A 24,971-nucleotide genomic window follows, 5' to 3' on the forward strand; every position below is an offset into this window, starting at 1 on the left:
GGGGGGGGGGGGGGGGGGAAGGCTCATTGTCTGAGTCCTCCAGGCAGGTATCCGCATTCCTGCCCCCCAGGTGGGCTTCCGGGTAGGCTTTTGCATTGTGGCCTGCTGCATGGACCTTTCAGATACCTCCAGTCCTTAAGCTGCAACTATCCTCTCAGTTAGTACACGGGTAAATCTCAGAAAAGGAGACTGCAGTTACTAGTAAAACCTTCTATTTATTAAACCTTATTCAAGTTTTAAAAGCAGCTTTCCCTCAGGGGCCTCCCCGGTGGCGCAGCAGGTTAAGCACAGCGCTGTGAAGCTCTCTGCAGCCTCTGCAGCGCGGATTCGATTCCCACATGGCACAGCAGACCTCTCCTGCCTGGCCCACTGCTACCCTCAGCAGTGTCTTCGGTCCGTCTGCCTGTTCTGCTCCCCGCTCTGTCTCTCGTGAATTCTCTCACCCTCCCATACCTCTGGCCTGTACCACGATACTTGTAAAAATAAATAAATCTTTAAAAAAAAAAACAAAACAAAAACAGCTTTCCCTCAGGTGTGTCAGTTCAGCTGGCAAGGCAGGATTCCCATAGCTGTTTGGCTAAGGAGAATAAATCCTTCCCAAAGGTCAACTAAGTCAAAAGGCAGAGCTGGGAACCCTCTATCTCAATTAAGAGCGCATCCCTAAAATCAGAGTTGAGGCTATTTCACGATGGGAGGTACTTGAGGTAAGGGAGTAGATAAACCAAGGAAAGAGCTTTTTGCAAGCCCTTAAAAATTCCACTCATACAGAACAACTCATCAGCTCTTCTAAAATGTAGCAGTTCTATACAAGATGTGGAAATGCCGTTTAGAGGTAATTTTCTTCAAGAAAAACGAACAGAAAGAAAATAATTTACAGCCCCAAACACAACTTGGAATGTTCTCTGTATTGTGGATGAGACGGGTCTTTGTTTTAGCACAGTTAATAGAAATGTGATTAATAGTGGGGCCTCCCTGGTGGAGCAAGGGGTTTAAGCACAGCACTGTGAAGCTGTCCGCAGCCTCTGCAGCATGACTTCAATCCCAGGCCGGCCACAGAGCTACCTGCATGGCGGGGCAGACCTCTCCTGTCTCTCCCACTGCTCCCCTCAGCAGTGTGTTTCAGTCAGTCTGCCTATTCTGTTCCCTGCTCTGTCTCTGGTGAATTCTCTCACCCTCTGTACCCCGTTTCTTATATGCATAAATAAATAAATCTTAAAAAAAAAAAAGAAATATGATAAATAGTACTAAAGTGAAAAAGTTTATATGCCTGAAATGACAGAAACAGTAATGATGATGATGAAGGCTAATGAAAGTTTAAGTAGTCTTATCCAGAGGAATTTTTTTTCTTTTATTCTACTTTTATATGTTTTTATAGAATTCTGACTATATATTCTCTTCAATTAGTCACTAACAGGTTAGTCAACTCTGACCTGTCATTGAGTTATTTTGAAAAAACCAAGATGAACATTGTTTAAGGTTTTCATAAACTCACAACTGAATGGAAGGCACAGGTATAGATTAACTAATAAACAAATTCTGAATTAGCCATATAAAACCATGTGCTATGTGAGCACACAAGGGTACTGCAACCAGTAGGAAGTAGGCTTTTCAGATGTGCTTTTTGTATAGTATAAATGTCAAGGAAAGAAATGTGGACTTCATTCTAGGAATCAAAGTGTTTTAAGCATGTGACGATGACTTCAGATCTATATTTTAGAAAAGTAACTTTCCAATATACTGAGTAAAGAAAAAAGAATCTTCTAATTTGTTAAAGCATGGTAAGGACGGAGAAACAGAAGAGGGTCCTGACATGAAGTCTAAGGCAAAAGGTGAGTACAGAGAAGGTGGGGTTGAGGTCCTGGGGATGATGAGGACTAGTAACAGGCCCCTGGACTAGATGACTGGAAAGTCACTTGCAGAGCATTCTGATAAGCTGTGAAGACAGAATCAGATTTCAGGGGGTAGAAACACAAATAGGAACTAAGAGAGTGAAGAAAATGGATATAGATTTTTCAAATGTTTAAGCAAAAACACTAAAAAAATGAGGCCACCCTTCAGCAAGTGCCTTCTGGGACAGGTACTGGGGATGCTGATGGGAGTGAGACCAGGGCTCAACCCTCAAGGAGTGAGATGTGTCATGGTGGAGAAGGAAATTGCTGACAGAGGATGCTTTGGATGATGGAAGGCAAAAGGAATGACAAAAATTGATGAAGAATCAAAGGAAAGTTTCCTTTTAGGGTGGAAAGACTCGAGTGTGTTTGATACCCAAGGGAATGCTCCAAGAGCAAGGGAGAGCTCACTGCAGGGGATGAGGAGTAAGTGATGGCAGAGTCCTAGAAGGGGGAGGCAGCATTAGGTCACAGAACAGACATTACTAAGAGGGAGGCACAGTGCTTCTTTTGGGGTATGGGATATGCATGAAGTAATCAGTGTGTTGAGATTCAGTGGATTAAATCTGTTTTTGTCTCTTACTTTTTTTTGCTGAATTCAAGAGGGTGGGCGGTGGCACTAGGATTAAGATGAGGGCTGCAGGCAAGAGCAGACCTGTGAAACAGCACTTCTAAATTACAGGGAGAGGGAGCAACTGCTAAACAAGTCTGGGGCTACACTGGTATATAAGAGTTTTATTCTGCACTAAACTGATGCATTTTCTATCCTCTACTCTCTTATGTGCAGAAAACTGGAAACTGTGTTCTTGGTATTTCTCCAGAGGACAGAAACAGGAAGAACATGAGTGCAGTTGGATCTACTGAATGGTAAGCACCAGGGTGGAATTTTAAGATGATTTTAAGTAGACATAGGGATGTCAACAGACCAACATCCTAATATTAACAATTTCATAGGTAAAGAAATTTTAACTAATTAAATAGTATATTATCTACGGTTATCAATCCAAAACATTGATGACTCCAGAAGGTACAGTGTAGGGTCTTCTTCCACTTGACTGAGGTTCTAAAATCATAAGTTAAAAATAACATCTGCAGACTGAACTTTGTAAATCCTGAAAAAATGTACCATGTTTTAACAGATACATCAATACCATCAAATAGACCTTTACTTGGAAGACATTAGTTTCCTCCACGGTAAAGAAGAAAATGCTCATATTTGGGGGCTCTAATGTCTGGAAACATCCATCCAAACACTTGAGTCTCACTCAGCATGGAGGAGGCCCGAAGATGGGGTACTCAGGAACACTGGCTCTGCCTGAGGGAATGACAGGTCTGTGTTTCCCATTTTGGGTTCCTTTGTGAATTGGTGGAAGAATTTCCCACATAATTTAAAATGCTATTCCATCCCTCCCCACCTTGAGAACAGATCTATTATTTGTGAGTTAGAGCCTCACATGCTTTTACACCACAGCATATATACTCCAAACTGTATTTGCTAGTCAACTTGTTTTGGCATAGATGTATAAATCACAAAGGTGCTTCATCTTAAGGAAATTCCAAATGGAACCCCACTGATCTTTAGACTAAATACCTACCTCGGTGGGCTGGTCAGCTGGCTGTGGGATCAGGAGTTGGTTGTGATGCTGCAGCACTGTCTTCAAGTAATCTAAAACAGTCTGGCAGGGCACTGGGGGGAAGAAATGGCAAGCATTACACATTAGCTATCCTGTAACAAGAAAACAAATTTAAAGTCTAAAAAGATTTTTGATGTAAACTTCTAAAAAAAAAAACCACTTATTTTCTCAAGAAAATAGAATCTTCTTTCATTTGACATCCGTAGTTATTTCAGTTTGTAAATACAGAAACAGATGCTATGGCCTGGGGAGAATTTTTAGGCTCAGCACAATTCACTAAAAACTTTCAAGTAAAACTTACTCTAAGATGAATTTGGGTCAACAATAACTATCAATGAACAACTTACAGAAGAGCTAGGTCTTTGATTCAAGTTGTCACATGAGCACCCAGTGAGGCTTTTAAAAATTAAAGTACTGGAAGATAATGTTTCATTAGTCTTTAATCAATAATATAATACTCATTTCTAAGGACAGATTCATTCCTACTTTTTCAGTAAAGCAGGAATTCCATGCAATGTAGACCTGCATTCCAACACAAATATACCTGGCCATAGTTCTTCTTTTGGGAAGCTCCACTGATTTGGCTAATATGTGTTTCATTAATAGCTGCACTATTTTTTTTTTTTTTTGCGACCTCCTCTTATAGAATCGAGTATTTACAATAAAAATCAAACAGCTGTTAACCCAACATAGAGCCAGCCATTTTTTGTACTACTGCATAAATAATTCCTACATCTTATGATTTATATTAGTGTCCTTTCAGGAGTATTAACTAATTGCTTTTAAAGGTCTTGGTAGTTTCATTCATACCTAATATATGCAAACTATTGCCACAATCTCTCTTTTTTTTTTAAGAGAAGCATTTTATTTTATTTTATTTTATTTTTTAAAGATTTATTTATTTATTTATACAAGCATTGGGTACAGTCAGAAGCGGAGGAGGGTGAGAGAATTCACCAGAGCCAGAGCGGGGAGCAGAGTAGGCAAAAGGACCGAAGAACACTGCTGAGGGGAGCAGCGGGCGGCAGGAGAGGTCTGCGCGCCATGTGGGACCCTTCTCTGGTGGCCGGGAAGCAGCCGGGGATGGAACCAGCGCTGCAGAGGCTGCGGGCAGCTTCACAACCCAGCGCTCAACTGCTGCACCACCGGGGAGGCCTGCCACAATCTCTCTTAGCTGTGTATTTTCTTAAGACGTTTTTGTCACATTAGAGATAATAAAAAACATTTAAGTTAAGCCCCAATTTTAAAGTATTACCACTGAATTTTCTTCACTTTGCTTTTAGGTAAGATCATGTTATAACATGACACCAACATCCATTTAAAGAATTTGAATGATAGGAAATATAAGTACATTTGGAAACTTGTTCTTGCCAAAAAAAATATTTTCTTAAACAATCATCCTTTTTGGGAGGAGAGGTGGTATTACATTCAATATATTTATTTGCCATAAATTTGGAACTTCCAAAAGTCCTGGATTAATGTTAATTTTCTAAAGAAATCCATATTTATGGAAAAACATAATTGATTTTTTCTGTATTCTCAGTTTGTATAATCCCAGAGTACTGGATCATCATCCCTATAGACCTGTGTCTTATAGACCAGTGTCACTGTTCATGAACCACAACTGTCAACCAAAAAAAGGCATGCACACATCGTTTAACATGTAAGAAAATGTGTCATGTACCCCTCATTTCAGCAATCTACTAAAAGCCTAACCCACCATACAAGTGTCTTGGTGAGTGAGGATGCATGTTCTGGCACTTGGCAGAAACTAAAGGACAGAGGACACAGGTTTACATTTGGGCTCTGGGTTTTTCCATTGTGTGGTCTTTGGGACTCTACTCAACTTCTGTGACTACGTTTCTTCTACAAAGGGCTGAGCGTGAGGCTCCCAACAGCCTCAAACTTTTATATGCCCTTTACAGTTTGTGGTTAGAATGAAATACGGCTACACATGTCACTGCTCTGCCAATGTATTATTCTGGATTTGGTTGGGAGTTTTAGTAAAACTTGTAAATACTCATGGACAAGGATCTGAATGAATTTTTGATTCTTTATCCATACTTTATAGTCACTAAGATCTTTATGGAAAAAATCTTTAAAGGAAGCATAAAAATGCTATGACAAGGGAACACACAAAACCAAATAGATCATGGACTTCCACCATGTTAAAAATTACGTGTATAGGGAAAGGACTGGAAAGAAATATAAACCAACATGTTAATAATTAGCCATCATTACATGTTATTGGCAGGACTGGGATAGTTATTACTTTTATTTTTTTTTATAGAGGCATGTTTTATTTATTTATTCATTTATTTGTTTGTTTGTTTTTGTTTATACATGCACTGGGTACAGTCAGAAGTGCGGGAGGGTGAGAGAATTCACCAGAGCCAGAGCGGGGAGCAGAGCAGGCAGAAGGACCGAAGTACACTGCTGAGGGGAGCAGCGAGCGGCAGGGGAGGTCTGCGCGCCATGTGGGACCCTCCTCGGGTGGCCGGGGAGCAGCCAGGGATCGAACTGGCGCCGGAGAGGCCGCGGGCAGCTTCGCAACCCAGCGCTCAACCGCTGCGCCACCGGGGAGGCCCTACTTTTATTTTTTTAATCATTCCTAGAATAAAAAAATTTCTACATGGGCTTACATTGTAAATTAAAAGATGTTTGAGGAATGTCTATGTAACTCTTGCTGGTCCTCTTCTGCTTTCTGTCTCACCTTTTCAGTGTTGTTAGGGGAGAAATCAACTTTCCCATTCTCTGCACCCCATATTTAGGCAGCAGTATCAAGCTAGGAGCAAGGCCAGCTGATTCAAATATTTTGGAAGAAAAGGGAATTTCATGTGTTTACTAGCAGTAGTGGGTTCTATTTAAGGCAAGTGGGTCCTGTATGTTGGTGACTGGGCACAAAGCTAAGGCCAGGAAGACTAAGACAGGCTCCTTTCTAGCAAACTATTAAAACTCATGTGGTCACTGCTCTGAGCTCTGAGCAACCTCCTCCTCTTCAGCCCCTGATGAACAACTAGATCTGATTCTTAGCAGGCCCCCTCCAGTCGAAGGTCAGAGTATGCCCCTGTTGGTAACATATTTGGAGCACTGCTCCTAACTGGGGGTGCTATGGCGAATTCTCTAGATTTACACAGGGAAGCTGAAACATTTTCTGTGATGGGGGAAAAAAAATCAGTCCGCCTGGAAATGGAAATAGTTGTATCTATTAAAGTGGGGATGAAAGGGAGAAGCACGGGCACTGCATTCAGAATGGTGGAAAGTCTCTGTCCTCTTGCCCATTCTGTTAACCTACAGTTAAAGTTCTGTGGACATGCAGAATTCCTAAGTGAGAACATGGGATCCTCACAGATGGTGACTAAGGGGCCAGCAATAGTGCATGCTTCTGTGCAGTGTAGGCCAGACGCTGCAATTGTGGCCTCCAAGGGAAGAAGGGAGATCAGGGCTTTTAGAAGAATAAAAAACAACCCACAGGATTCTTAAGGAGCCCATTATGCCCCAGAGGTATACACATGTAATTGCTTCCTCATGCAAATTATGAATTTTAAGCAATTCACTCATGCGATGGAGAAGATACCACCTCACACCCACTGGGCATGTTTCATTAATTCATTTTGCAAAAAAGTCAGATGCATCTAGTAGATTTAAAGAGAAAATAAATGAAGAACCAAAAACAGCAGAAACTTTGATAAAGGCAGGAAAGACATAAAAGTACCCAAAATATCCCTAGTACTTATTCTAATATTGATGGTACATATTTTCCCCTCTATGAAACATTTAAAAAAGTCTATCAGATAATCCTGGAAGGAGTAAAATACTCGGGAAGAAAAGAACAAAGTAGGAAGATCTTTTGTGCCAACAAAAGCAAACACTGAGTGGGTTACAAGTATTCCATCAGTGGCCTAAGATATCTAGATGGGTGTGCTGCTCTCAAAAGCGGATATCCTGGGGGCCCCCGTGGCTTGTGTTCTCATGGTCAGGGCAGGCTGGTTAATCTGCATAGCTGGGGTCTTCAAAACATTCTAAGATAATATGACCAGATAACTCTTAAAAATAAGACTGGGGAATTAGTCCTAGAGTAGTTCTTAGGCATTATTTTTTCCCTTAATGTGTAAACTCTGGTACTTATAAATTATGTGATCCAGGCAAATTACTAAACTCCTTTAGCCTTTGCTATCTCATCCACAAAACAGGGATAATTTCCTATCGCACACAGCCATTGTGAGGATTAACTAGAATAATACATGTAAGCAGAAGGCACCCAGTAAATATTGCCCAATGTAAGCTATTGTCTTTTTTATTACTAGGAGACTTGAGAATTCCTTATAGAGGCCATTTAATTGACTGCTGACTTGGCTGTTGTCTGAGTGACTATAAGTAAGGCTCTTTCAAGGCAAACTGCTTCAAATCTGTTCTTGCCTATATTAAGGGTGCTTGGGTCTTGAGTGCCTAATTTTCAGTGCATTTAAAATCTTGATCAGAGTTTCTCTTCCAATTATTTAAGCATTATTTAACCTACCTTGTTATATACTTATTTTTAAAAGATTCAGAACATTTGGGCCTCCCCGGTGGCGCAGCGGTTGAACGCTGGGTTGCGAAGCTGCCCGCAGCCTCTGCGGCGCCAGTTCGATCCCTGGCTGCTCCCCGGCCACCAGAGGAGGGTCCCGCATGGCGCGCAGACCTCTCCTGCCACCCGCTGCTCCCCTCAGCAGTGTACTTCGGTCCTTCTGCCTGCTCTGCTCCCCGCTCTGGCTCTGGTGAATTCTCTCACCCTCCCAGGCTTCTGACTGTACCCAGTGCTTGTATAAACAAACAGATAAACAAACAAATAAATAAATAATACATGCCTCTTTAAAAAAAAAAAAAAAAGATTCAGAACATTTATCTCAAAAAACACCATATATAATTTCACAGGAAAATTGAAATTATTTACTGTCTTCCGATGACCATGCCATCTGTGTGCTTCTATGATCTTAAGTATCCTATTCACATGGTCTCTGTGAAATAGAAGCCATTGAAATGCAAATACCTAGAAGTAATGGATGGGCTGTAAGTATTCTTTAGCCTAGTTATGGCTAAAAAAGCATGGTTAGAACTTTCGACCTATCTCTAATTTAACTGACTCATGCAGATGCTCCAACATGCCCAAAACACTGGACTGAGAATTGGAGGTACAAAGATGACTCTGACTTAAGTCTCTGTCCTTAAGGATCTTACATGGCCTGCCTGTCCTCATACTGGGACATCAGGAGAGACAGACACAGAATAACAACTTACCTTTAAGAGAAGTATGTATGATGAGCTATGGAAAGTGGTTAATTCTGCCTGAGAACTGGGGAAAGGTCTGTGGGGGAAGAGTCATATGACCTGGGTACTGAGGAGGAGTAAGAGCTTCTCTCAAGGCAAAGGAGAGTATGTTTTAAGGTCATAACGATAGGAAGAGTGAGGGAAGATCGGGTATAAAAATATACATGGCTGCTCAGGAATCGCAAATTGTCCAGTGAGGTTGAAACACCTGGTGGATAGTGGAAACCTAGGGTGGAGTTTCCAAAATGGTTAGAAAAAGATTCAGACAGTCAAAGACCTTATGTCACAGAGGGTGCTGGACTGCTTGCACAGACAACAAGATACCTTTGGGAGGCTTTTCAGCAGGTCAGGGGCTTTTCAGTGGGGAAAAACCAGAGGCTGGCCGAGGGGGTGACTGGCTGTGGCAATAGTCCACACTCTGAAATAGGCCCAAGAGACAGTAGTGGGGAGAGAAGAGGAACAGATAGACATGGAAGAGGGAGAATCCAGAGGACAGGAGACTGAAGTAGGAGAGAAAGTAAGTTTTTGATACATTGGGGTCCTCACTGATTTAACTAAATGAATGGTGACCTCTTTATAAGGCTACGAATACATTTATAATCTAAGAAAACCACTTAAGCCTTCTGTATTTCCGTCTGTTTCTTGAAGTTGCCATGTATTGAGTTCTCACGAGTAGGTAGTCTGTTGTTACTTAACACTTCCAGTGTTCCTATACTATTATTAACCTCACTTTACAGAAAAGGAAAAGTGAGGTTTAGAATGGCTAAGGGATTTGCCAAAAATCACAGTAGCAGAAATATAAACTAAGGTTTACCTTACATCTTCTGTCACCCTCAATTTCACTTATAATAACAGCAAGAATTGTGATGTCTTTTGCAAATTCTAAGTCAAAGTACGCAATTTGTACTTTCTTCGTCTCTGATTTTTTTTCACTCAATGCATTTACTTCTCTTCATTTTATCTAGCACCCCCACGTTAAATATGATCAATCAGTTTCTCAGGACCAGAACTACCTAAGCAAACCACAGGCACCTATGGGCATGTGGAAATTGAGGGTGGCAAGAGCACCTACAGGTATACTGACATCACTTTTACTCTAATTTTGTTTTTGCAAAATTACTGTTGTCCAAAACCTGACATTATTGATTTTTCTTTTTTAAATCTTACTTAGAAATGGCAAGTGTGGACAAATAGGACCAGAAGTGCGTTTGTAGCCTCTTGAGGTAGTATAGTTGGCCCTTATTATCTGTAGATCTCTTATTTGCAAATTTGCCTACTCACTACAATTGCTATAACTTCAGTATTTGGGGTGCTCCTGCAGTCATTTGTGTACATTTACATCATTGAAAATTTTGAGTTGCCCAATGTGCACATTTCAAGCTGAGACTGAACAAGGTAACACTGACTTCTGATTTCAGTTCTCAGGTTGTAACAGTATTCTTTAATGGTCTATTTAGTGCCAGTTTTTTTGCACTATTATGTTTTTTGTTAGTGGTGCTCTGTTTAAGATGGACCCTACATGTGGAGTTGAAGAGCTACTGGATGATCCTAAGTGCAAGAAGCTGTGATGTGCCTCATGGAGAAAATGCATGTTAAGCTATATTCAGAAATGAGTTAATAGTGTGGCTGGCTGTGAGTTCCATGTTAATCAAACAACACTATGTATTAAATTAAGGTCTCTTTAAACAAAAATATACATGAACAAGCTGATGCACTGATTGGCCTATGAAAATGTTGTGACCAGAGCTCTGTATTTTCTCTAACAGTAAAGGTTTAGTATTCGATAATTCAGTGTTCACAGCAATTTTCTACAATACAAATACAATGATTGAGAAGAGACTGTTTTGCGGTTGGATGGGGATAATAAACCTCATCTCATATCAAGAGGTCTGGATTATAATCCAAGAAGTGGCAACAGACTTCAGTTGTCCAAGTTTTAAATTGTCTGTAAAATGGGAATATTAATATTCCCACTAATATCTCAGTAGTAATAGTATAGCCCCACGGAATTATGAGGATAAACTGAGATGATACACAATAAATATATCTTCCTAAGTGCCTTCTTCGGCACTTAGAACATCTCAAGTTATTTTTTTTTTTTTTTTTAAAATAAATCTTTTATTTATTCATTTATTTATTTATTTGTTTATACAAGCACTGGGCACAGTCAGAAGCGCGGGAGGGTGAGAGAATTCACCAGAGCCAGAGCAGGGAGCAGAGCAGGCAGAAGGACCGAAGTACACTGCTGAGGGGAGCAGCGGGCGGCAGGAGAGGTCTGCGCGCCATGCGGGACCCTCCTCCAGTGGCCGGGGAGCAGCCGGGGATCGAACTGGCGCTGCAGAGGCTGCGGGCAGCTTCGCAACCCAGCGCTCAACCGCTGCGCCACTGGGGAGGCCCTCAAGTTATTTTTAATGTGTCATCATTATTTAAGTTTGGGAGCTATTTCGAAACTATACTTTATGATTTGAAGATCCACATTTTCTTCCACAATTAAAAATCTCTGAACTTTGTGTTCAAAGATAACTACAATCTACAATTGTGACATACTTTTTTTTTAGCAGAATATAAAATATTGGGGTGCCTCACATTCAATGGGATCTTGAGCTAGATAAAATACAGTATTTTACAGACACCCTCACTTAAGAGTGCTCTTAAACTGGTGTTGACTGTAAGCTTTCTAATAAACTTTGACAACTCACTCTAACTTGACACACTCTGTTGAGGTTCCCTGTCATTTTCCTACTTTTAATAACCTCTCAGCTCTCCATATTCCTAATCCAAAATATCTGTTCTTCTTGTGACTTTTAAAAACTATTTTCACTTCCTTTTAAAAAAATTAAACTTTTGAACAGTCTAATTACTATTGTGATAATCTAATACAAAAGAAAATGTGCTAATGTCATTTCCTTGGGATAAAATATTTAATTGCCTACATCTGCAAGTATCTTTGGAAAGTGAGTACTTTCTAGAAGCTCCCGACTTGCATGTGGCTGGTAATAAGACTTTGTTGAATATTTAACAAATAACACAGGGTCCCTCAGGGGCATGGAAAACAACATACCTCTCTCTTTTTGACAAGGTCTAACACTTTCCTTTGCCCCTTTTATAGCTGCCCAAGTGAAATCATTTTTCCCTGCAGACTAAGAGGCTCATTTCTTATGAACTCTCACTTCAAGAACTGTTCTCAGACATAAGTGCTTTATTCCAGGTGAACAAGTGAAACAAGAATCTCAGCACTGCTCAAAAGCATGACTCTGGAGTGGCACAGAAGTGCCTGGGGTACACTGTCTTGGCCCTGATCTGTGGCAGATGCCCCAACTTCTTGTTAACCTTATTTCCTCTGCTAACTGCTGAATACTACTTTCTCCTTTGTAATCATCCATCCTGCTTTGCTGTAAAAAGACTGAACCTATAAGATAAGGATAGAGTCTAGGAGAAGAAATCCCTAGGTTTATCCAGGGAAATGGACTGGCCTGTAAGGACAACAGAGACCAACTGGGGCAAGCAGGAAACGGCAACTGCTTAAGGAAAATCAACTCTTTAGGGAAAATCAATAGGGGAGTTACCACTTACAAAATATTGTTACGTGCACAGCCAGTATATTATTTATTGTCCTTTTCTTTAAAGGGGTATCTAAAAATAACACATTTCCTATCTCTCCAACACTCACAGCTAAGAGTGAAAAGTGGATTCTTGGGTGATCATTCAGTCTGATTTATTTAACCAAAAGGTGAGGGCAAGAAGATGGTAACATTTCCCTTTGGTTTAAGTTTTCATCCCCAAAGGACCCTTTCAACCTGATGCCCATTATGAAGGTGTCCTGAGAAATGAGGAGATATGATAAGTAATCACAAATAAGCTCACGTTTCCTGAACTTTGCACTGTTTTTTCTATTCACAATTGTCAACTGATTTCTACCTATACAGTTGGATTTCAATGTGGATTATTTAAAGTAATCATAACTCTCCATGTGCTGTTAGAGGTTCAAGCTCACAGAGGGGGTTGTAAACAGGGCTGGCATATTTGCAGTAAGAATGGTAAACAGTAGCTTAATTTTATAGCCAGTGTTATTCAATGTCTGGGCAGCAAGAGGAGTCAAGAAATTGCAGCACTTTCATCTTTCTGGGGAATAGAGGGCCAGTGGTGAATTATCACTGACACAGATATTTTACCTGGTACAGATTTAAGAAAACGGGAGATGGATTAAACCCCAAATTTGCTTGGTACCAAGGACAGAAGGCTGCCACGCCAAATATTTAGGATGAGGAATTAGACAACAATGCTCTGGACATCTGTGTTACTGACTTCCCTGTACAATGAAACTCTTACCCACAATCGGAAAAGCTGATGTAAGTATGCATAGTTGGCTGATCTCTGTAACCAACTGCTTCCTCTCCTATGAGAGACGAGGATGGGGAATAAGATAAAATATTCCACTGGTGATAAAATTCATAGTTAATTGACCATAATGTATGGGACTGTGAAAGTTGTAAAATCCCAGTTTATTAGTTGCACCCACATTCTCAGACCTGACGAAGCCCGCAGCACTCTGGTTCTACTGCATTCACCCAGTTCCTACCTAGGCTCTGTCCTCCAGTCAGAGCCTATTTGTTTGGGAGACACCTAGCGTTTGCCTCTTACCCCAGGGCTCCCGTGCAAAAAAGGGGGATGGATTTACTTCACTACTTTCTTCTCCCCCATGAGATCACACTAAATCTAAATTCCAAAATATTCTGAACCAAACTCAGTCCTATTTGGGGAATTCATTTTTAAATGAAAGGATAGAAGGAAAATAAACATCTGATCTGGCAATTCTTAACATTTGTTTTTGCTCTCTAAGTGCACTAATAAGTGAATAACTTCCTTCAATATTTCTTTTTTAGAACAGTTGCCAAACTGGGTGGTGCAAAAACAGAGTAAGAAAAGATCCTAATTTCTACTTTAAATGTGTATCAGCCTTAAAATTTTTAATTTTTCATGTATGTTTTGTTTGGGACATAATGTATTAGTATAGTACAACATGTATGTTATTGACCAATAGATAAATGCACTGATGACAACACGATCAAAAATTTTTACCAGTGGACTGACTGCATTAAGTAAAAAGTTTCAAGATGTTGTTCTAGCTAATGATCTCAATACCTTTGAAAACCAGGAATGAATTCAAAGATGTCGCAAAGTCAGTACCTTTCCAAATAAAAAAAATGGCTTAGCAACCCAGGGAAGATCTTGCCATAAAGATGAGTTCATTACTCTACAAATCTTGTGTCTCCAAGAGGCAGGAAATGCCTCATGTTTAGCCAGGGGCACAAATAGTTTGGAATCAGCTTAATTACTGGTCTATCTTTGATCTATTTCTTTTTGTTTACAATTGCTTATTAACTTTAAGGAGGAGTTTGCATGCTAAAAAGAGATGATGCCTATTGAAACTTAACAAGAAAGGTGAGAAATTAATGGAATACAACAGCTACAACAGATCATTTGTTCAGCACTACTCCAGTCCTGCCTCTGAAGGTATCATTTTATTTTAATTTCTATCACTGAATAATAAAGCACATATATCAAAGTCTCTAAAAATACAAAAGCCATTTTAAAGGAACAGAAAGAACAGAATCAGTTTGGGAACACAATTCAGACTCAGAGCACTCAGCCCATCTCTTACTACACCACATCTAGGAGTCACTTTCATATTGAAAGAGAAATTTTTTTTTTTTTTTTTTGTGGGACCCTCGCTGGCAGCTGGGGAACGAACCGGCGCTAACCAGCGCTGCAGAGGCTGTGGGCAGCCTGGCAGCCCAGTGCTCAACTGCTGCGCCACCAGGGGAGGCCCAAGAGAAATTTTTAATAGAACTTTGGTTTTTAGGCATATGCCCAAGAAGACCTAGATGCTTAAACATAGACAGTGGCTCATCCTGAAACTTCATTTTGGCACTGGTAAGCTAAGGGCATCTTGTGCATGACTGTTTTCCCCAACTTTTTTCTACAACACTGGCCCCAAACAAACATTTACTATAAATGCATGAATATGTACATGACAGAAACTTATCAAAGAAAACTTAGAAAGGAAGCTTCACAAGGCCAGAAACTAGAGGTAGAAATGACTGACGATTCATTAAGCCTTCTATGGAAGATGTGTTATGGAAGGGTCACTACAAAGAAACCCAAGTCCTTAAAGATTAACCCAATCAGATTCAGAAATGATAGATTCCACAAACGAATGAATGCCCCAAGAGAATACTATATAAAGATACCCCTTGATCTGGGAAAACACAGATCTTGAATGAAGCCTGCCTGCTGTGCAGGTGTCTCTTAATAAACCTGCCCCTTTCAAATAAAACTCTCTGCCCACCTGTGTCTATATAGGTGCCTCTTTTTTCTTAATAAACCTGCCCTCTTTATTGCAGCCTTTGCCTGTTTATGTCTATGCAAACATCTTTTCCCATACTAAACTCATTGTGTGCTGCTAAATGAGAATCTGCCAAAACCTTTCTCAGAGGGAAACCAAGGATTCCACTCACTGAACCCCAATATCAGAACCCCATCATACACACATACAAGATAACAGAATGAGTTATAACTGGCTTACAAAAAACATGGCAGGTTACCTGGGACACTCTCTAATTTCCTTCTGAGCTCTTCATTTTCTTGTTGCAATGAAATAACCTCCTGCTCCAGCTCTTGGCATCGAGGACAATAGCCTTCTTCTTCCTCCTCCTCTTCTTCCTCAGGCAGTGTCGAAGAGGATGGGTGGCCGTGGGATTCAGATGTTGCTGGGGAGGTCCAGCCACCTAATGTATGAACTGGGGAGGTTGACAGAGGATCCACATCAGCCAGGTGGCCATACTCATTGACTGAAGAGGGGTTTGGTGTTGGAAAGCTCCCCGAGAGCAGGTAATTTTGTAGGGAGTCAGTGAAAACTCTCAAAAAGGCAGAAGTCTGTTGTTTCCTTTGCATATATTGCATCTCTATGTCAACATTGTCTGAGGTCTGACTGTGGACGCCTTTCCCAATGTGACACTGGTCTTGTCTTTCAGTATAACTTGAACCTTCCTGTTTTACGCAAGAAATCATGGACTGAGAATGGTTGGAGTCCAGAAGTTTTCCTCCACAGTTTAAGAGGTTAAGGACGCGGCTGCATTGTTGGGCAAAAGCATCCAAGATCATCCGACTCTCTGAAACACATGAAAAGAAACATCAGAGACTGAACGTCAAAAACAAGTAAGGTCCTCTATTTTGAGCGTAACATTCAAAAATGTTAAGACTATATATTCTTAATCTGTTACAAACCAAAGTAACATGGTGAACCTGCTTTTAATAGGGTGTATAGCTTTCTATTGTTCTATGACTGCTGGGATGCCTGTTGAATGACCCCCCACCCCCAGCCCTTTCCTCTGGGAAAGGACTGGTCTGTGACTTTGGGGACCTCATAGAGATTTCCCTCTCGATGGCAATAACTGGACTGCACAGGTCTGAACTCACACCTTTGGCTTCATTAATATCCTTACTCTAATGAATCGAGCCAGCCACAGCAGACTCAATTCCTCATTGATAGGCGGGCTTACAGCAATCATTACTTCTATTTCTGGAGTGCCCTCATGCCCTTGCTATTAATCAGCTGATACAATCCCTGCCGAGAGTGAGAGTACGTTGCTCCCAGATGCAAACTGGAGAAGAGAGATAAGTCTTTTTGAAGAGCTCACTAGACATCTAAGGTAAAACAGAGTGGGCCTGTAAGGCAAATGATGATGAACCCCAAAGCAAAACTCTGCGTTAACTAACATCTGTGTTCACTATTCTCATTTATCGGCTACTTTGGATTTCTACTCAATGTATAGGTTCATCCATGTCAGTATCATATGAAAAGCAGCAGTGCTGCTGCTTAGAGCCTCTTTAGTGGATTTCCAAAGCTCCTAAAATGGTGATGTACTAAGAGTATCAGTCAGTTCACAGACGCAAATGCCAAAGCATATTAACTGTCAAACAGTGAAAAGCAAAAATTCACTGCAAAAACCAACCAAAAAAGGGGCCTCCCCTGGTGGCGCATTGGTTGAGCGCTGGGTTGCAAGGCTGCCCGCAGCCTCTGCAGCACCAGTTCGATCCCCAGCCACCAGCGAGGGTCCCACAAAAAAAAAAAAAAAAAAACACACACACACAAAAAAAACAAATCAAAAAACCCAAAATGTGATTGCAAATGGTCTAAGGGCCTTGAAAATTCACCCTAAAAGTAAATGTCATAGTGCAGATTCCCTTCTTTCCTGACCACACCTAGAGTGGGCCTTGTATAAATACAGAGGTACTTTTCAGGGCTTAAGTAGTGGTATGAGGATGCCTCTCATTTCCTCTCCCCGCTACCCCAGGATAAAGACGATGAAGAAAATACTGTAGATTTTAGATGTCAATAACTACTGTATTTCTCTTGGGATGGGGGAGAAACAATTTTAAAATGGAAAAAAAAAAACCCCACAAAAAAACCCCACAACCCACCAAAAAAACCCACCAAAAAAACACAGAGATACTCGAGGGCTTGTATGCAGACAACGAACTGGAATAGCTATAAAAATTCAGGATGTATAGATAGTGCAACCTTTCTTCAGAAACTTTTATGTAGTACTTATTCAGTCACTGTTTTTGTTTTTTTTTTTTAAAGATTTATTTATACAAGCACTGGGTACAGTCAGAAGCGCGGGAGGGTGAGAGAATTCACCAGAGCCAGAGTGGGGAGCAGAGCAGGCAGAAGGACCGAAGTACACTGCTGAGGGGAGCAGCGGGAGGCAGGAGAGGTCTGCGTGCCATGTGGGACCCTCCTCCAGTGGCTGGGGAGCAGCTGGGGATCGAACCGGCGCCGCAGAGGCCGCGGGCAGCTTCGCAACCCAGTGCTCAACCGCTGCGCCACCGGGGAGGCCCCACTGTGTTGTTTTTTTCTTCTTTCATGAAGTACTAAAGATATTGGGGAAGAGGGCCCAAGTCCTGCCTTTCAAAAATTTAAAAAGAGTACATCCTTAAAGCCGGGAGCACAGTCAGGCACACAGAAACCATCCCTCACATTGCCCAAATCTATAAAATGTTATCTTTCCTAAATCCCTCTAAAAAATCACCATTGAGAACAGAGTCACATCTCTCCAGTTCAGATTAAAGGAGGCCTCATTATATGAGGCCACTGGGTTTTAGTGCACTGGAGTTTGGGGCCAGGACAGTACCGCAAGAAATACTTGCTGAATACATGTGGGGCTCTCTCTCTTTCTTTTTAAGATTTATTTATTTATGCATACAAGAGCTGGGGTACAGGCCAGAGGTGTGGGGTGTTGAGAGGATTTACCAGAGACAGAATGGGGAAAGAACAGGTGGATCTACTGAAATACATTGCTGAGGGGAGCAGCGGGCCAGACAGGAGAGGTCTGCCTCTGCGCCATGTGGGTTAGCTCCCTGGAGGGGGATCGGACTTGTGCTGCATTGGTTGTGTATAGCTTCATAGCGCAGAAATTTAATCCCTTGCACCACCAGGGAGGCCCCCATGTGGAGCACTTGCAAATAAGCAGAGAATCTTAATTTAGAGCATTTCAGATTTGCTTGGCTGAGGTGAGGTTGGCAATACAACTCTAGGCAGGCTGACAGTCCACAGGTTTATTTTCTTGGAATAGTGCTTCTTCATTCACACTTAGGGTCATGCTACGACATAGGCAGGATAGCCCCTGCCTTGACATCATCTCCTCTCCAGTCCATCTCTCCCACATTCAGGTACATAACCTCCTCTCTCCCCACAGTTAGGCACCCAAGATCCAGGAATTCCTTCCTTAAACTGCTTTCAGGGCCTGTGATGTTCTCTTTCCTGAGCCATTCTCTCCCAAAGACAGACTCTGGTGCCAGAGTTTAGAAGCTTGGCTGCGGGCATTTATCTGTATGTGTGAATGTATGTGAGCTCCCTCCTGGTGGAAGACAGGGATGGGAAGAGAAGGTCAAGGGCTGGCTGAAAACTCTTAAGTCAGATCTGGTTATTACAAAATTATATTTGTCAGGGTGAGTGGATCAAACACACTTATTGAATACTTTATTCATACCTTTTTTAATTACTTAGATCTATAGCATACATTTATGCCCTAGTCACGAATCCCACAATTGTCAGGCATTGGCTAATTTTTTTGCACAACTGAGTGCAAAGAAAAAAGCCAGATGCCAGGTATAGTTTCAGGCTAGAAATGATTGATGGGAAGTTGATTGAAGAAGCAGCCAAAGTAAGGTCTACTTACTATCCTGGAGAAGCAGCAATATGGCTATCTTTCATACACCAAACACTGGAACTGATGAGAGCTCCGCCCTCAGCTGGGGTGGAGGGTGGGGAAGAACTGAGCTCATGATTTAATTCAAAATTTCAGAAGACCTCAAATACTAGGGCCTCATTTCTTTACAATGACCAAAACCAAATAAACAAGAAAGTAAACGGCTGAACCATACAAATGGGGGAGGGTTACATGTTACACTGTCATTTCCCTACTTCCGGGTTTTTGTTCTTTTATTAGTAAAATCAAAGGATGATATTGATTGGGAATTTTCAATTCTAGCTCACTAGCAGTTTTCATTCATTTTAATCCTATAATCCCATTCTAGACCTGAAGTTGTATTTACTGTTTGCATTTTAATCAGCATAGTCCCAATTGATTTACAGCTTGTAGTCCTTTAACATAACCTTGATGAAAGGAACAAAATATGAAAGAAAAGTCTAAAACAGAATTGTCTAGAAAGACCTGCTTGAATGTATTCATTCAATGTCCTAAAATACACTCAGTAGTGTTAATCATATTGATAAATCACATTAGAGTATAGATTTTAAGGGGGGAGGAATCTGACTTAGGGACAAGTATGATTTATTTTCTTAATTGAAGGATAAACTCATAATATGCTAAGAAAAATAATTATGCAATATACTATGTTATGAAGGTAATGTATTAAAGTGCATTCAGAATATCAGAGGCTAGCTACCATCATAAAACATTGCTTGTGTGAAGTTTTTTTTTTTTTTTAAATGCTTCATTTGGAATTTGTCCTCAGAATTGATACATTAAAATAACAACTCAAAGTTGAATTTCTCGCTTTTCTAGTACCTTAAAATATGTGAATAGTAATTTAACATCAATACATTGAAGAATGTGATGAAAAATATGACTATTATACTTGGTGGAAAAAAGCAAATCTTTCCACTTAGTACATATTGCAGCCAGCAATATTTTAGTTCTTCAGACAGAATATAATTAGAAATGCAAGTACTGTGCTTTGCCCATTATCGCTATGAAATGGAGAAAAGTTCTGTTTTCAATGTGAACACAATTGAATGGTCACTGATCCATGATTCTTAATTGAGCAAAGTGTGAACATGTATTTTGAAATTTTTTTAAACTGTTTTTTTTTCTCCTAGTCACAGACTGCTCTACTCAACTGATGGCAGGGAAGTACGAAGTCGACAGTTTACAAAGGTACTTTAAAAGTGTCTACTTTTTCCTTAAACTTCTCAAAAATTAAACACCAGAAAATGTTAATAAATCACAATCACAGAGTACTCTTAAACATGCACATCTCTAATTTATTTTGCTTTATGGTGTAGTCTACTGGGAGATAACATCATGCAACAAATTGTCTTTTCTGATTCCAAAATCTGAACCCATGATTATTTTTTTAATTAAAAAATTCATTTCTTGAAATTCGTGTGAATTTAATCCATCCTAAATCTGATAAATGAATAGGAAAAGGGTTGGGAACTCGGCAATCAAACACTGGCTCCTTACTCTAACATCCTTCTTTGTAAGTAAAGCCTTGAATGGAATTTGCCCATCACAGCATATCCCCAAGAGTATTCTGCTTCTATGAGGGAGATCACAGTAGTCGAGATTAGTGGTAACCTTTTGATTTTAGCCCAGTGAAGGGTGAAATATATTAATATTAAAAATGCAGAAGCAAAAAAAAATTTTTTCTGTGACCTACTATCATGTACCCATATATTATATCTACTAAGAGGATTTTCAAGTAGTTCAAAATAGATGATTTCCTCAAAACATTAATATAGCATCTTTTTAGTGAGAAGACTTCATGGCATAGAAAACAGAAGTTAGAAAATGAAAGCATCTTTGGAAGCATTACTCTTGTCTTAAATCAATGAACTATGTCTTTTAAAAAAAAATGCCATCCAATTTTTTTTCATAATGGCAAACATCAACACAGCAAAACAGGATGCAATTTTTCTAAATAAATAAATCAATGATGTGTCAAAAATTAACAGATGAGTTAATATACTCGGTGCTATCAAAACCAGATGGTGCTTCCTAATATTCATCCTGCTCAGTCAATCCTTGAATATTTTCTGGACCATCGGTATATAAAATAGGATGCTGCTATTTGTGATGGCAAACAAAAGCAATCATGCCTGCCAAGCACATACTATAACAGGCAGCATTTCAGCTCTGCTAGACAGAAAGTAATTAGAATGCTTTTAATGTCCAAAAGAATGATGCTGATAGGCTGCCACAGATGTGTAGATTTATGAATATTTATATGGTGGTTTATAGCTGACACTTTTATCAGTTGAAGAAGATAAAATATCTGCCTGACTCAAAAGCTTGACAGTCAGGTTAATAAAATCTCATTAAAGAGAATGACCTATGCAATTATATAGGATTTATTGTAATTCATTTTTGATTGTACTCTGCTTAAAGATGCAATTTCCCATTTCCTGATGCCAAATTTAGGCTGCATATCAAGATCTACGTGGGTTTTAACTCTAAGCCTCCCACAGAGGAAAAATATGCTTTTAAAACCATGGTATATTACCCCTTTTAAGGAAAATTATACTCTTCATGAGATTTTATAAGAATGCTGAAAAAATCTATTTTTAATCACATATTTCTCGTCTCAATCGTTTATGGCCCTTAATGGCAAATAATGTTCACTTAAATCCTTTCATCTTTTCACTGCATTTACTCTGGACAGTTAGCTCCCTCCTATCCTTGACTCATTTCATCACATCAATGTTTTGACTATTTTCAGTTTACAAGGCAAGCTGAGACATTTCAATAACACTTTTGTGAGGGTGCAACAAGCAAATCACCACCCCCACCCAGTATGCTGAAATGGCCGGCAGCCTGTGCGCACAAGCTCATTGGTTCAAAGTGGAACCACTGGCTCCTCAATGAACCAATCAGCTCTTCAGGTGACTGTCCCTCTGATGGCCACTCACATCACTATGCCTGTTAAGAGATGGCTTTGTCCATCAATTATTAATATTATGACCACAATTCAAGGTTCTAGCTATGACCTTTTTTGGAGGTGGTGGGATGGGGTGGGGGTAAAAGGTGGCGGACCAGGACTTTTCTCTGCTGCATGGAAGGAACCCACCATCCATTCCCATCTTTCCAACAAGCACATAGCATCCTATCCTCCGTGCTACCAAGCTTACCTCTCTATGACCTCTCCTAAAAGAAAAGAATCCTTGAGAAGAAAAGGAAGTAAGCAAAACCCTTTTTTATTCCTTGAGATTCACCAACGTTGTGATTTCTACCTGAGGCAGAGACAAACTGAATAGAAGATTAGAAAGAAAGAAAGAAAAAAAAAAAAACACTGAAAAAGAACATTTAGAATAAGGTAAAGAAAAAAATAAACTCCTTATGAACCAAAAACAACAGGGGTATTATCAGAGTAGAAGAGGTCATGGAAAGGGGTCAGAAGTGACTGATGCAGAAAAAAGAAAAAATACTAGAAAAGCAGCAGAAAAAAGCAAGGCAAACATGGAAATGAGAAATGGCAGACTTGCAGTGCCTATAGGTAAGTAAAAGATTAAAAGGCAGTCAACAAAGCCTTAGAAGAAAAAGCAAGATTAGAGTGAGTGAACTGGGCAAACACAGAGAACCCCAATGAATAAGGTGGAACTCCAGCCACGCAAAGGAGCATGCAAAATACAGAAAGTGGGAAAAGGATCCAAACTTCTGAAAAACAAGTGGAAAATAAAAAAAGACAAAGCAGAGCTGGGCAATAAACATGGGCATGAACAAGATAGAGCAAGGAAAGAAATAAGACCTCAAACCCAGAAAGAATGAAAACCTCATTTCGAAGGGAGACCATCAGAAGAAAAATGAAGTGGCAAAAGAAAAATGGAAGTAGCCTCACAATGAATATAAAGACACAATAGAACATTGGACCCAGAGCAACTACAAAAACAACAGACGCACAAACAATAAGGACACTCAAATAAGAACCCCACTCAAAACCTTCCAGCATCTCCCAACCAGCCAGGCATGCGTGCGACAGAACGAGTCTTCACTATAACCTGCAATTAGATTTTCTTTCTGGAAATCAATCCTTCATGTGTCAAAATATTGACAAACAACCGAACATTAGCGTAGGCATCTAGAACTCATTTGGAGACAATGCTCTTATTCTGATGAGGAAAAAAGCCTTGGGTTCTGTTCACTGACATATAGAATTCGGGGGGGCTCCAGAGTGCCAGGGAAGACCTGAAAAGGAACTTTTAGCTTTGACGTGCGGGCTCGCGTGTGCTCAGGGCACGGGGAGGGCCCCGAGGTGCAGGCCCGGGGGTCTCCACGGCCCACCTCCCTCCCTGCCGCCGGGCAGACGACGTGCCTTTTCTTTTCGGGTCTCCAAGGTACCCCCGGGTGGTAACTCCCCAGAGACCCTTCTGCAGGGCCCGGGCCCAGCAGCTCGGTCGGCTCGGGACCCGGCGGTGCAGCAGGGTCTTCCCAGCCGGGGTGGGCATGGGCGGTGGGTCCCACGCCACGCTGCGCTCTGGGGCGCGGGGAGCTGGGGGCTGGAGAGGTCTCCTTCCCTGAAGACGGCCGCAGTGGCGAGACCCAGACACCGCCCGCGCGGCCGGGCAGAGAAGCCCGGTGTCTGCTCCCCACGAGCTGGGACTCTGGGGTGCGAGGGGCAGGGCGGGCAGAGAGAAAGCCGCAGAGACAGAGCGCGCAGGAGAAACGCCAGCGACAGAAAAAGCAAACAGAGCCCGAGAGCCAGACGCGTGCGGCGCAAGCGGGCGCGAGTGCACCAGAGAGGGGCGAGACGACAGGCGCGGAGAGCAAGTAGCGAGAGGCCAGACAAATGGAGGCAACCGGGCGATGGCGAGAAGTGGAAGGAAAAAGTGAAGCCGGAGAGGGCCAAGGGGGTCCCCTTGGCCCTCTCCGGCTTCACTTTTTCCTTCCACTTCTCGCGGGTGTCCCCGAGAGCCGCCAGAGCGCAGCCCCGCCAGGCGCCTTGGGGCACAGCCCCACTAGGGCGTGCGTGTCCCCCACCCCCGCGCACGGGCTGCCCCCCAGCTCCGGGCCGCACCCCCCGGGCCCGCGCGCCGGAGCCACCTGTTAGGCGGCGCGCGCCGTCGGAAGCCCGGCCGCGGCGGGGCGGCGCCGCCCGGAGAAGTTGCCGGCGGCGCGCGAAGGCCTCGGGGGTGCGCCCCGACGCCCCCTCAGCCGCCCGCCCCTCTCCCCGAGGCGCGCGCGCGCGCGCCCGCCCGCCCGCGCCGGCGCCTCCCGCCCGGGCCCCCCGCGCGCCCCGGCCGCGGCGGGCAGGAAAGTTGCGCCCGAGTTGGTACCTGCGCTGAGCTCCACGCCGGCGCCGTCGCCGCTGGCGCTGCTGCTCCCCGCGGCCGCCGCCGGGCCCGGGCCGTACCTCACGACGGCGGCGAAAGACGAGGACGACGACGCGGCGGGGCCCGCGGGCGGCGGCGCCGGGGTCCTCAGGGGGCCGGGGGCGCGGCGGGCGCGCACGACGGTGACGAGGAGGACGCGGCGGCCCGGCCGGGCCCGGGGGGGTAGGAGCTCGGCGCCGGGAGCGGCGGCGGCTCGCTGCTGCTGATGGGGCCGGCGGCGAGCGGCGCGAAGGGCGGCGGGGGCGGCCGGACGTGCGGCAGCTCCACCAGGGTGGGTCTGTCGTAGCGCTTGGCCAGCGCGGGGCGCTTGCCGGGGAACGTCTTGAGGACGCTGTAGGGGCTGCGCTGCTTGTAGATTTTGGGGACGCTGGGCCCCTCCTCCGCGGGCTGCATCTCCTCCTCCATCCTGCGCCCCGCGGCCCGGGCCCGCGCCCGCTCGCGCGCCCCCGCCCCGCCGGGCGCCGGGCTCCGAGGGGGCCGCGGCCGCCCGCCCGCCGGCTGTGC

General features: G+C 42.7%; 1 protein-coding gene and 1 long non-coding RNA gene across 4 annotated transcripts in view; one reads left to right on the forward strand and one right to left on the reverse strand.

Annotated features, from left to right (window-relative positions):
* The window catches only part of BEND4 (BEN domain containing 4), a 36,693-nt gene extending 11,821 nt beyond the window's left edge, over positions 1 to 24,872 (reverse strand). Inside the window, 4 exon segments of the mRNA XM_037529578.2 lie at positions 3,485 to 3,576; positions 15,436 to 16,002; positions 24,411 to 24,572; positions 24,575 to 24,872. Of these exon segments, the coding sequence (XP_037385475.1) occupies positions 3,485 to 3,576; positions 15,436 to 16,002; positions 24,411 to 24,572; positions 24,575 to 24,872 (1,119 nt within the window).
* LOC119260603 (uncharacterized) lies at positions 3,039 to 20,473 on the forward strand. Of its 3 annotated transcripts, XR_008549117.1 has the most exons (7): positions 3,039 to 3,219; positions 9,796 to 9,904; positions 13,012 to 13,179; positions 14,220 to 14,344; positions 15,559 to 15,721; positions 15,865 to 16,048; positions 20,238 to 20,473. It is a non-coding gene; the product is annotated as an uncharacterized LOC119260603 (long non-coding RNA). The 3 variants fall into 3 exon arrangements; XR_005128760.2 differs by lacking the exon at positions 9,796 to 9,904; XR_008549118.1 differs by lacking the exons at positions 3,039 to 3,219; positions 9,796 to 9,904 and adding an exon at positions 10,015 to 10,053.
* Positions 24,873 to 24,971: the final 99 nt, after the last annotated feature.

The sequence above is a fragment of the Talpa occidentalis genome, unplaced genomic scaffold (genome assembly GCF_014898055.3).
Source record: "Talpa occidentalis isolate TD23 unplaced genomic scaffold, MPIMG_talOcc4v2.1 talOcc4.6, whole genome shotgun sequence".
Classification (NCBI taxonomy): domain Eukaryota; kingdom Metazoa; phylum Chordata; class Mammalia; order Eulipotyphla; family Talpidae; genus Talpa; species Talpa occidentalis.